This window comes from Pygocentrus nattereri, chromosome 10 (genome assembly GCF_015220715.1).
Source record: "Pygocentrus nattereri isolate fPygNat1 chromosome 10, fPygNat1.pri, whole genome shotgun sequence".
Taxonomy (NCBI): Eukaryota; Metazoa; Chordata; class Actinopteri; order Characiformes; family Serrasalmidae; genus Pygocentrus; species Pygocentrus nattereri.
Genome location: NC_051220.1, coordinates 4,795,390 through 4,807,904, shown reverse-complemented (window position 1 = coordinate 4,807,904; position 12,515 = coordinate 4,795,390). Strand labels below are relative to the sequence as shown.

The following is a 12,515-nucleotide window of genomic DNA, read 5'->3' as shown; positions in this document are numbered from 1 at the left end:
CTGCATTAACCTTCACACATTTCATCTCTGTCAGTCAGCAGCACTCTCATTTCATACATCCACTCTGTTCTTTTTCTCAAGAAATTCAATAATTCAGTGGCTGAGATGTAACCAGAGTCAATGGTCTGATGTGAAACGGGTCATATCAGAGAAACTTGCAGACTGATTCCTTTACCTGGTGATAGCCACCAGAAGTCCCTATGTCTACAGCATAAATACAGCGCCTTGTGCATTGATGATGGTGAAATAAATAAATAAATAAACACATCCAAGTAAAATAAGTTTTTTATTAGGGACTATTTTGCCTTATAACACCCTGTTTGTATCCCTCCTCCATAAATTGATCAAAATAAACAGACCAAAATCCATTTTTAAGCCTAACCTTAATCACCAAACTATCATAAAACAATACACCAGACGTCAGGCAGCATAAATCTACCTATTTCACGTAAAAGTTTCCTGTAAAGGAGGCATTAAACTCCTCAGACGTCTGGTTCCCATCATCACCACTGTGAACAATTCTGTCCCTGCAAATTTCTCTAGAACGGACCATTTCACACCAAGCCACTCTGCCTGACTTTGTGTACATCTGAACCCTTTAATTATGTAGAATTTTTGAAAAATGGGTGAAGTTGCCCCTTCAAGTTTGAAGTCAAGCAGCTGTTTATGTGGGAAGGAAGAGTGAGACAGAGAGATGTGACTCACCTTCAATGGCAACTTGCTTTAAGCTAAATGCCCAAGGATTCCAAAAGGCTCCGAAGGGTTGGACAGGCTTCCCCTCTAAGGAATGCAGACAGACTTAAAAAGGCACTTAAAGTGAATAGATTCAATGAAATGGACTCTGTTCTCCACCAACAACTCCAGAGCAGAGTCTGCCCAGTCTCTCAAAGACTCCTAGACTCCCTTTGCCTTGACCAATCAACTCGGAGAGATTTGCATATTCAGATATATCACGCTGCGCCTCTCTTTTAAAGCAAAGCCTGGAAACGCGTTAGCTTGTCTTTCTGAATTATGTGGTAAAACTGGTGAGATATTTTTGAGAAATGTGTTCAAAATAACAAATCAAAAAAAAAAAAAAAAAAAACTACTAAAAACTGACCGACTGTGTTGCGCCACGCTGTGATTAGCATACCGAACGGGATTACTGCGATTTTGTCCACCCGTATTCCGGCAAGAAGGAATACAGGTGGGAAAACAACTCGACCAAAGTTGACTTGTTTTTTTTCGCCCTTTCCAGGGAACCGCGGACCGCGCTTCTCATGATCGCCGCGGGGATTCACCATTAGCACTTCATCAAGTGGGATTACTCTAATGTGGACTGGCATTAGACTAAGAAAACCTTGAACTTTGCAGACACAAAGAGAACAGAAGCAGAAAGAGAACAGTCTGAGTTTAAGGACGAGAAATACAGCCAAAGTCAACAGAGAACAATACGGAGGCCCGGAATGGACAAATATAACGCCCCCCCCTCAAAATAAAGTGCTAAACAGCGGCCAGTTTATGTTAGAATAGCTCCAATCAGAGAACTTCCAGCACCCCTGAAAACTGGACAGTGACCTTGGGGAGGTAATAGTGAGTGGAATGTTGCCTGAACGGCGTATCTGGTGCCATCTACAGGTCAGAGTGGGTAATGCGCTGAAGTTTTCTCTGTATATCTTGAAATAATTATCCCACGAAAATGATCTACAAATAATTATCTTGAGGTTATTATCTCGAAAAATGATCTAGAAGTGACTATTACTTTGAAAAAAAAAATCTCGGGTCATTTCACTGGCAGTTTTTTTTTACTCATTATTAGGGGCGTGATTCCACTATTAGGGAGCCATTTAACCCGTTTAACCCTTAAAAATGAACTTTTAAAATATGTAAAAATGAAACGTTGAGATACAGATACAGAATCTTTTTTGTATCAAATAAAAAAAGTGGCAGTACTAAGTCATTAGAATAAAAACATGGTAAAATATGGTGTGTGAACTGCTGTGATTCACCCTGTAATGCCTGAAATGGTCATTTAAAAGTCAGAGGCGTCAGGTCAGGAATTTTTTGGCCCATATCATATGTCGTTACATATTAACGTTACACGAACAGCCTCAAACAAGAGGCCAAAGAGAAGCTTGCCATTTGTACTGATGAAGATGTGATGACTATTGTAGATCATTCAATTTGCAGCCTTGAAGACACTTCCTTCACCAACTTGCGCCTGAGTTCTCTTTGAATTCTCTTCACTCACAATGATCACATTCATCTGCTTGGGGGAGGGGTTCAATGCTTAACCCACATCCCAAAATGCTCGTCCACATGTTGCTTGTAGGTACACATTTGCACCAGAGAGCGGTCCAAATCTCCAAATGAGGTCTTCCAGCTTAGAGCGCTTAGAAATGCAGTTCTCCTGGGCTGGGAACAGCAAAAATGCAGTTTTCTAAGAAAGTTTCATTTAACTTTTTTTATCTGAAACATGCATATAGGTTGTTGTGAAGGACACTTTCTGTTTAAAATGTACTTTACCTTTATATATTGCTGTTGTCAGAAGAAAACCTCGTATCTCCATTTTTGTCGTTTTTTCAGTTTTAGAAATAATTTGAAAATGCCTGTTACTCTTTACATTGTGTGTGAATTTCATGATGAATGGACCAAAAGAAACGGCCCAAAATGACTTGGAAAGACGTCTGGTTCCATTGACTTGCATTAAAATTAAAGTAGGTTTTTCCTTCTCCTGTAAAGTTACCACTTTGGAGATACAAGGTTTTCTTCCAACAACGATATGCATTTATAGATGCAATATCAGTGGGACAACAATGGCAACCCAGCTGTGGAATCACCCAGGAGGACTTTAGACTTTGGATATGGTGTTTTCTTTTAACGTACACTGCTCAAAAAAATAAAGGGAACACTTAAACAACACAATATAACTCCAAGTAAATCAAACTTCTGTGAAATCAAACTGTCCACTTAGGAAGCAACACTGACAATCAATTTCACAGCTGTTGTGCAAATGGAACAGACAACAGGTGGAAATTATTGCCAATTAGCAAGACACACTCAATAAAGGAGTGGTTCTGCAGGTGGGACCACAGACCACTTCTCAGTACCTTTCTGCTTTCTGGCTGATGTTTTGGTCACTTTTGAATGTTGGTGGTCTTTCACACTCGTGGTAGCAGGAGACGGACTCTACAACCCACACAAGTGGCTCAGGTAGTGCAGCTCATCCAGGATGGCACACCAATGTGAGCTGTGGCAAGAAGGTTTGCTGTGTCTGTCAGCGTAGTGTCCAGAGGCTGGAGGCACTACCAGGAGACAGGCCAGTACACCAGGAGACGTGGAGGCTGTAGGAGGGCAACAACCCAGCAGCAGGACCGCTACCTCCGCCTTTGTGCAAGGAGGAACAGGAGGAGCACTGCCAGAGCCCTGCAAAATGACCTCCAGCAGGCCACAAATGTGCATGTGTCTGCACAAACGGTTAGAAACCGACTCCATGAGGATGGTATGAGGGCCCGATGTCCACAGATGGGGGTTGTGCTCACAGCCCAACACCGTGCAGGATGCTTGGCTTTTGCATCTGTGCTCTTCACAGATGAAAGCAGGTTCACACTGAGCACATGTGACAGACGTGACAGAGTCTGGAGACGCCATGGAGAGCGATCTGCTGCCTGCAACATCCTTCAGCATGACCGGTTTGGCAGTGGTCAGTAATGGTGTGGGGTGGCATTTCTTTGGAGGGACGCACAGCCCTCCATGTGCTCGCCAGAGGTAGCCTGACTGCCATTAGGTACCGAGATGAGATCCTCAGACCTCTTGTGAGACCATATGCTGGTGCGGTTGGCCCTGGGTTCCTCCTAATGCAGGACAGTGCTAGACCTCATGTGGCTGGAGTGTGTCAGCAGTTCCTGCAAGATGAAGGCATTGAAGCTATGGACTGGCCCGCCCGTTCCCCCGACACGAATCCGATTGAGCACATCTGGGACATCATGTCTCGCTCCATCCACCAACGCCACGTTGCACCACAGACTGTCCAGGAGTTGGCGGATGCTTTAGTCCAGGTCTGGGAGGAGATCCCTCAGGAGACCATCCACCACCTCATCAGGAGCATGCCCAGGTGTTGTAGGGAGGTCATACAGGCACGTGGAGGCCACACACAACACTGAGCCTCATTTTGACTTGTTTTAAGGACATTACATCAAAGTTGGATCAGCCTGTCGTGTGTTTTTCCACTTTAATTTTGTGTGTGACTCCAAATCCAGGACTCCATTGGTTAATAAATTTGATTTCCATTGATGATTTTTATGTGATTTTGTTGTCAGCACATTCAACTTTGTCTAGAACAAAGTATTCAATGAGAATATCATTCATTCAGATCTAGGATGTGTTAGTTGAGTGTTCCCTTTATTTTTTTGAGCAGTGTATTACTGAACTTCACCGAAAGACATCAAAGTATTTCATGTCACTTTTACCAAAGTGTATCTTTTTAGAGTAAAGTAACCTGATAAAAACACCACAAACCTGTTTTTTAACATTGACACGCAGTTAATAATCCGATAACCGATCAATGTGTTTACATGAACTTGACTAATCAGATAAGGAAACTCCAGGTCTATATGCGTCAGACAGTAATCAGATTTCTGCCAATAAACTCACAGAAGACGTGACGTAACCGTAACAGAAACTCAAACTTCATGGTGTTATTTTTTTAAACTTCACGCTACTTCACCTGAAAAAATGAACAAACATAATTTAGAAGATGAAAAATATTGAAATCCTTCATTTAGTGTTTGGTTTCAGCGTCGCTCCGAAAGCATTTTGCTGCGTCTCGCGACATTCACCCTCTGTTCTCGCGCATGCGCAGACCAAGAACTCTGAAAGAAATCAGAGTAAGAGCTCACAGCACTGAGAAATCTGATTACTGAGCTAAAATCCAGCCTCTTCATCAGATTTCTAGATGCGAGCGTGGTGTCAGATTATGATCGGATTATTGTTCTTCAGATGTTTGCGAAGAGTGAGATGCGGGCAAACAGAGACAAGACATACAATCAAAACACTCATGTGGCTTCTGTTTATTGATTGGCATCGCTGATCATTTGGATAACCGGTCAGAAAGGTTGTTAAGTCAGATAAGCATTAGGTCAGTCATGATTCTGTTACGAAACTCGCGGTCATGCAATATTCTCGCCTCTTCAATGGAACCACAAAGGAGAGGGCAATACTTCGGGATGAAACAAGAACTATTTCTGTTCTGTTCTCATGGTGCTTTCTCCATGTTTCGAACTGCCTCGGTTTATCTCTCCATCTTCCATTCACAGCCAGAGAGAGAGAGAGAGAGAATCTTCAGGAACATTCCACCAGCAGAACACTCTAGAACTCGTCTGCGTTCCTTTCACATCATACGGCATGCAACTGTTCTGCAGCAGAGCGGAAACCGTCCAGTAAGAAGCACCACCTTTAAGGTTAATATGTGTGCACACGCCTCATAAAACCAGAGCGAATCGACTTATATTGGTTCCACTCTTTCCCACCGTGAGGACAATATTGTGGGACAGTTGCGTTGCATCAGGTCACAGCGCAAAAAGACCACCACCGATAGAACAAGCATGTTGAAATATTCGGTAAACTGTGATGAGCTCTTACTGTTTTAATCACGATAAAAAGTTCAATTGCAGCTGTTTCAGCCTATTATATATATAAAATGTAAATACACGATCAGGCGTAACGTTCTGACCACCTCCTTGTTTCTACGCTTACTGTCCATTTTATCAGCTCTATCATGGGGGTCCTGACCACTGAGGAACAGGGTAACAGAGTATCAGAGAAACAGATGGACTACAGTCTGTAACTGTAGAACTACAAAGTGCAGTTATACAGTAAGTGGAGCTGATAAACTGGACAGTGAGCGTAGAAACAAGGAGGTGGTCATGATGTTACGCCTGATTGGTGTATAATCGTACGAACAAATGGAGGCTGACATTTGTGCATATTCTATTCAATATTGAATATTTTGTCAAATTACTTCCAATCACTACATCACAGTTGCCTTATTGAATGCAAAGATTTGTATTTTTCAGTCTGAGCATATCGATTTCCCCATCTTTAGCTAGTTTTGCTGTAAACTTCAAGCTGTTCTGTACGCTGATAAAGCTCACATTCTGCAATTTCATGTTAGGCCCTAAAGCACCTGTCGCAATCTGACTGATGTGTAATGAGCATGGTGCACTTAAAACTAAAACTAAGAAAATGTAAGTAACAGTATTTTCTCATTTTTATATTACATCCATTTGATCCTCCATACGGAACAAAAATAAATATAAATTTGTTTTGAAAAGTACTTATATTATCTACATATTTTCAATAGACGGTTATAGAAACACAGCAAAATGAGCATATCCAAAGGCATGCCAACAGGGTAGTGCTGGTCACAGTTATGAATGGGCCCATCAGAGAGTGGTGTTGATAATGAGTCGGCCAATCAGATGGAGGTATCTGAATAAAGGGCGGGGTGGTGAAATGAGAGATGAAACATTAAAGCCTAGAAGCAGCAGTGCAGTGAGTCATCTTGGCTTGATGTCATGGGCAATTTCTATGTTTTGTCAGACAATTTTCTGTGTGTTTTGGACACAAATACTGACGGAATCTAGTTCAGCTGATTTATTAGTATATTGCTGTTGTTGGAAGAAAATCTCCAAAACGATCATTATACAGGAGAAGGAAAAAACCTACTTCACTTTTAATGTAAGTCAATGGAACCAGATTTTTTTCTAAATCATTTTGGCCTATTTCCTTTGGCATATTCTTCATGAAATTTACACACAACGTAAGGGGCAACAGGCATTTTCAAATGATGTCAAAAACTGAAAAACGACAAAATTTGAGATACGAGGTTTTCTTCTGACAACAGCGATATGCAAAATAGCTCCAAAAGTTGGAGAACATCAAGTTGCCACTGGCTGTGTTACAAATTGAATTGTAACCTTGGTGCAAACTGCTTCAGTATCTCTGCTTTGTTTTGAGAGTGTTCATATAATTGTGTGATACTCAGAAAGCGTGGCGGCGTAAATCTGGGTGAATGATCTTCACCATTAGCCAAAGGTTTTATAGCCCAAAACAAGATCCAATGAGTGTGACGGTTTGAAATGAGGTACAGATACGGGAGGATGTTGTACGGGAGAGTTCAATTTAAATCAGTTAAACAACAAACATTATTATGGAATTTTGCAGATTAAACTTTTTAGCAACGGCCCAAAGAACAATGCCTTGGCCTTTTGGATTGAGATTGTACCTTCCCTTTCATTATTGAATACTGAGGTATAGCCAGTTGTTCAAGTAAAATTCCCAACACCCTAAAAAAAATCTGTTTAGCTTCACTAAGCGGTAACTTTGGGGAGAGTTACATATTTTGTTGTACCATAATTAAGTAAAAGCAAAGTTCACTGCTAGAGTGTCACCAAAAAACGGACATCACAGAAGAAAATAAAAGTGCTTGAAGCTGTAGAAAGAAAACTGGTAACCAGAGAATGACATTATTTGCCATAACTAAAAATGATGGTGTTCTTCTGCTCCTTACTAGAGGCTCTGTATGGGTAAAGATAAGTTGGATCAACTTAAAAAATTCTTCAATTTATCACTGCTAAACTCTGAAAGCAGCTCAGTGAACATATGCTCTTTAGGTATGCGTGTATCTCGAAGTATTTTGGCTTCACTGAGCTTAAAAAATGTGTGTGATTAATTAAGAACGTTTTTTAAGTTGATCGGCTTTTACAGTGTAGGATGCAGCTTTTGCAGTGTGTCTTCTGGAAGCTTCTTTGTGACGGTGGAACTGTATCACGCTGCAGGCTTCATTAAGGCATGTGAGGTGTGCTCTGTTGTCCGACACACTCCAGCGGTATGGGTTGTGTTTCTCACACACGTTGTTGCTATCACGGTCATTTTGTCTTGTGTTTGAGAATCCTCTTCGGAGGTATATAAGCAGCCATTACAGTCACTTAGCTGAAAGATGAATAAATCCATCCACATCATTTGGTCATGAGTGATGAGAAACAGATCCGAACCATACATAGATGAATTGGTGAGCGATTATCGTGGCCTGGCTGGCATTTAATAATGAAGCTGGCAAGTACGGGAGAATGTGACAGGTAGAAGATGTGACACTTGTGGATGGGGTGTGGCTTGTACAGTAATTATCTGCCTTTAGACTTTGTCTCAGATGAATCTCGTTTGCCTTTCTGCGCTGTGGCTGTTGGCTGTGCCTTGCTCTTTTTGTGGGCGGAGTCCTGAGGTTTGGATTTTGGTTGTGGTGTTGGAAGTGGGCGTGGCTGCTGGGATTGCCTACGGAGGCGCTGGGGGGAGGGGCTATCTGTGCGGGAGGTGGAGTAACTGCGGGGGGAGGTGCTAATGCTCCTAGGACTTGGGGAAGCAGTGGGCCGGGAGACGCTGCGCAGAGCTGTCCGGCTAGCTGTCGAAGAGGCGGGGCCTGATGCTGGGGGGCGGGGAGGTAGCGTTTTAGAGGAGCGGAGTTGAGGTCTGGGCTGTTGCTGATGGATACTTGCATGCTCACTGGCAGACTTCTGCATCCCAGAGCTGACAGAGCTGAGACAAAGAGAACAGATGTCAAAAGGACCTCTTTGTAACCTTAAAGCGAATCTAATTGACACACATTTCCCCTTATTCCAAATGCAGTTCATCAGTTAAGACAGATTTGCTGTCTAAAGTTTTTCCTTAGTTTTGTACTAACACGATGAAGTCATAGTGCAAAGTACATTCCTAAATTATTGTTATTATGGCTACCTCAAATGGCACCAAATTATTGTGTCACTCACAGATCACAGCATGTTAATATCTCTGCACCTTATTCTCACGACCTTATGTCCAGAATGAGTGCTGTATCTGTGCTGCACTGTCCTGTCTGTTTACTGTGTCTAATGTCTGTTTAATTTATTTATTTGTTTCTAGTCTAATTTTTTTGTTTGCACACCATGTCTGCACTTTCGCACTTTGTACTTTTTGCTCCTTGTTGCACCGTGTTGCTCCTGGAGGAACGTAATTTCACTCCCCTGTGTACTTGTACATAGACGGAATGACAAAAGCCTCTTGACTTCACTTGAGTAATCTCAAAGAATATCAAACAAAAATATATTACATATCTATAGAGAACCATTTAGAAACACACGGAAGCAAGCCTTCTTGAAGCCTGCACTTTATTCAAAGTTATTCGTATTGTATTGGTATAGACAGATATAAAGGGTGATTCAAAAAGCTTCATCTGATTGCAAAATGCCATATTGTAACAACCATGAAGCGCCTAGGAACCAATCACATGCCAAATGAAAGAGGGGGTCATAGAGCTTCTGACTGTCACTGGAAGATGGCTCCCTTCAGTCTGCGAGGAGATGGAGACCCCTGAGCAGAAAGCATTTTGTGTTCTCCACTTTAATAAGAGTGAATTTGATATTAAAACTGCAGCGTGATTTTCTGGGGGAGCGAAGCTCCAACAGCTCAGCGTGTTCGTCGTTGGTTCCACAGCACTGGATGATCTGTCCGAAATCGCATTGATAGAGCCGTGAGTGTCGATTACGGGATGAGTTTGACTGGTGTTGATGTTGTCCGTACAGCTGGAGGTTCATACTGAGCACTTTTAAAATTACATAACAAACTTTATGCTCATTTAAACCATTTAAAATTTACTGCATTGCTCTCTAATGATTTACAACTGAAATGAATCATTTTGTAATCACAGGAATCTTTTTGAATCGCCCTGTATATTGCATACAGTATTAAAAATCCAATAAGCAAGTTTGTATATTTGACATGGTTTGAGGCAAGTATGCAATGATATAGGTGTTTTTGCACAATGCTAATTTTTATAATTGGCCTCTTATTTTTGCTGGCTCAATAAGCTTATACTTAAATAAATTTACATTAATTACATTAGGTAATTTTCATTAACATTGCTCTCATGAACATTACATTACTATGTTAGAAGTTATGTGACTGTTGGTGGGCAGGTATCTTTGTGATGTCACTACCTACCCCCATATAAACATTTTTTTTGATGTTTGATGCCTGAAGAAGACCATAGAGCTGCACTGATAGAGAGCATGCGATTTTCTATTTTTATTTATTTGTGAGTTTGTAGCACCAGTCTGGCTTGGCTGATTTACTACATTTAGAGTAAGGGTACATTAATAACATTTACAGTCATTTTTTTGTAAAAAACTAACAAAAAAACAACAACAACCACAAAAAACTACATGTAAATATAGCACAATTTACACCAGCTGTGATAAAGAATAATTAAGAATTAAGAACTCACCTGGGCTGAATGAAAGAGACGGATCTCTGAGTTTGAGGGATAGTCCTGGTCCCAGACTGTATGGAAGGCTTCTTAATAGGTGTGGCCGGTCGTGGGATCCGGCTCCTCACTCGTCCATCCAGTCCCCTCGCTCTGGCTGACTCGTCCGATTGATGAGTGTCGTCCTCCGAGGCAGTTGTTGACAGGGTGGGGGATGGGGAGGAGGTGGATTGAGGGCGCAAGTGGGACTGCTTTCGTTCCAGAACAAGGCGGGCCAAGTGTGGGCGTCGGCTCCTGCGGGCCCGTTGTGAGTCTTGGCTAGTTTGAGATGACCGATCTGAACCAGTTTCCTCTTCTGACATGAGCACTGGGATGCGACTCCGCCTCTGTGGGCGGGGCACGGATTCCACCTTTTTGCTATCTGACTTTGCTTCTTCCTGCTTCATCTCCTTATTTGTGTCACTGGACAGTGAAGGACAAACTCCTACTTGAATCTCACTCTGCTCTTCAATTTGTTTTAATAATGCAGGTACATGTTCCATTTTACCCTCCATTTTGGTGTCCATGAACTGAACTACTTCACGCCCGATGACTGAAGATTCTTGCTGGTCACGGGACTCTGGTTCTGCCCTCTGATCTTCAGAGATGCTTTTTTCTTTTTCTTCTTCTTCCTCTTCTTGTCTTTCTCTCTCTTCACCCTCACTCTCTCTTCCCTTCTCCTCCAGATTGCCCCGCAGATCCCCCTCTAAATCCTGAGGCAAAATGTCCTTCTCACTTCTGCTTATACCTTCTTCCTCTTCCTTTGTTCTGTAATCATTCCATGGCTCGTACCCTCCTTCTTTATCTTCTGCCTTCCATTCTTCTCTGCCCCTTGGCTGACTTTTGATCGCTCTTTCTAGAGCCATCTCCTCACTGTTGCTTTCCTTTTCTTCCTTCTCCTCCTCTTCCTCCTCTTCCTCCTCTCTTTGCTCACGCTCCAGTGACGGCTCTTCGTCCAGCCCAGGCAGCTGGTGCCTGGCCGTCATGACGTTCAGGTGTGTTGTCTCAGCAATGTGCACAAACGTGCGCTCCACTTTGGTAAACGGAGGTGAGGACGAGGTGCCGCCAGTGATCACGGCAACAGTTGTCATGATGATGGGCCTGGGCTCGGACTTGAGGACGGATGAGAGGGTCCCGGGCTCCGATTCGTCTGGTGCCAGCCGCTCACCCTGCGGTGTGAGCGCTGCTAGTGTCCCCTGGCCGTCACAGGGGGAAACCAGCCCGTTACCAGGGGAGCCAGCCCCGTTACCAGCAGAAACAAGCACTAAAGTGCGGGAACCCTCTTCCTGGTCAGGGTCTCGGTGGGGTGGAGCCAAAAGGGTGGAGGCAGCTCCTTCTGGGCTTCCGTCACTACTCTGTGGGCTTCCGTTACTGCCAGACCCTCTACCCACCTCTTCATGCGGGTCAAACATCAGCACGCCCGACATGAAGTCCACCCGCTTTGGCCTCGTCTGGGCTGTTGGCTCCACCTCCGCTGACTCCTGTGCACATAAAAAATAAAGAAGGATTTTATAGAAGTAATTTATTCAGCTCTGAATGACTCACCTTTGCTGAAGTGGAGAAGCTTGTGGGTGGAAAATACACAACCGTGCCGCAAGCGGGTTAATGATACATTTGTATCCTGAAGCGACTATGCTGAAGAAAAAAGGAAAAACAAAAGCTGCCTCATATCGATGTTTACCCTACTAAAGTTATAATTGTGTTGCTATACATTTGATTTACATAACATACCTACATTTACATTAGCATTAGATTTTTGGACAGGTTCAAATCTGCACTTGACAGGACTGTATAGAAAATAACCTTTTTATCAGTTTAAAGTCATAAAACACCTACTCTTCACTTACAAACGTGATATAGAGTTCAAAGTTCAAAGATCAAAGTCTGCACTTTGGAGAGAAATCTTTGGTTTGTTTAAATAAGCGGAGTGAGAACTAATTAAACAAAACGTAAACGTATGGGAATATTTGGAAGTTCTTCCAGAAGCGCATTTGTGAGGTCACAACTGATGTTGGACGAGAAGGCTAAGAGCTCCACCCTAAGAGCCTGTAGCCCTCACCCCGATAGTCACAAAATGCTTTGAAAGACTGGTTATGACCCACATCAAAAACAACATTGACATCACTGGGGATCCACACCAGTACGTGTACCGGAAAAAACGATCCACAGAGGATGCCATCTCCTCTGTGGTCCACACTGCCTT

At 42.8% G+C, this 12,515-nt stretch overlaps 2 protein-coding genes across 4 annotated transcripts in view; both read right to left on the bottom strand.

The window, feature by feature from the left end:
• Window positions 1-941, bottom strand: part of slc22a7b.1 (solute carrier family 22 member 7b, tandem duplicate 1) — a 41,902-nt gene extending 40,961 nt beyond the window's left edge. Inside the window, exon 1 of one of the 3 annotated variants that reach the window (XM_037542126.1) lies at window positions 706-941. The gene's annotated coding sequence lies outside the window, so the exon portion shown is untranslated. Of the gene's footprint in view, window positions 1-701 lie in introns of all 3 variants that reach the window. The other 2 variants (XM_037542127.1, XM_017702554.2) reach the window with 2 other exon arrangements.
• Window positions 942-5,804: 4,863 nt separating this feature from the next.
• The window catches only part of ttbk1b (tau tubulin kinase 1b), a 36,431-nt gene continuing 29,720 nt past the window's right edge, over window positions 5,805-12,515 (bottom strand). The window contains exons 14-15 of the mRNA XM_017702555.2: window positions 10,295-11,793; window positions 5,805-8,571 (exon numbers count right to left, since the gene is read on the bottom strand). Coding sequence (XP_017558044.1) covers window positions 8,163-8,571; window positions 10,295-11,793 — 1,908 coding nt within the window. The 3' untranslated portion in view covers window positions 5,805-8,162. The remainder of the gene's footprint in view (window positions 8,572-10,294; window positions 11,794-12,515) is intronic.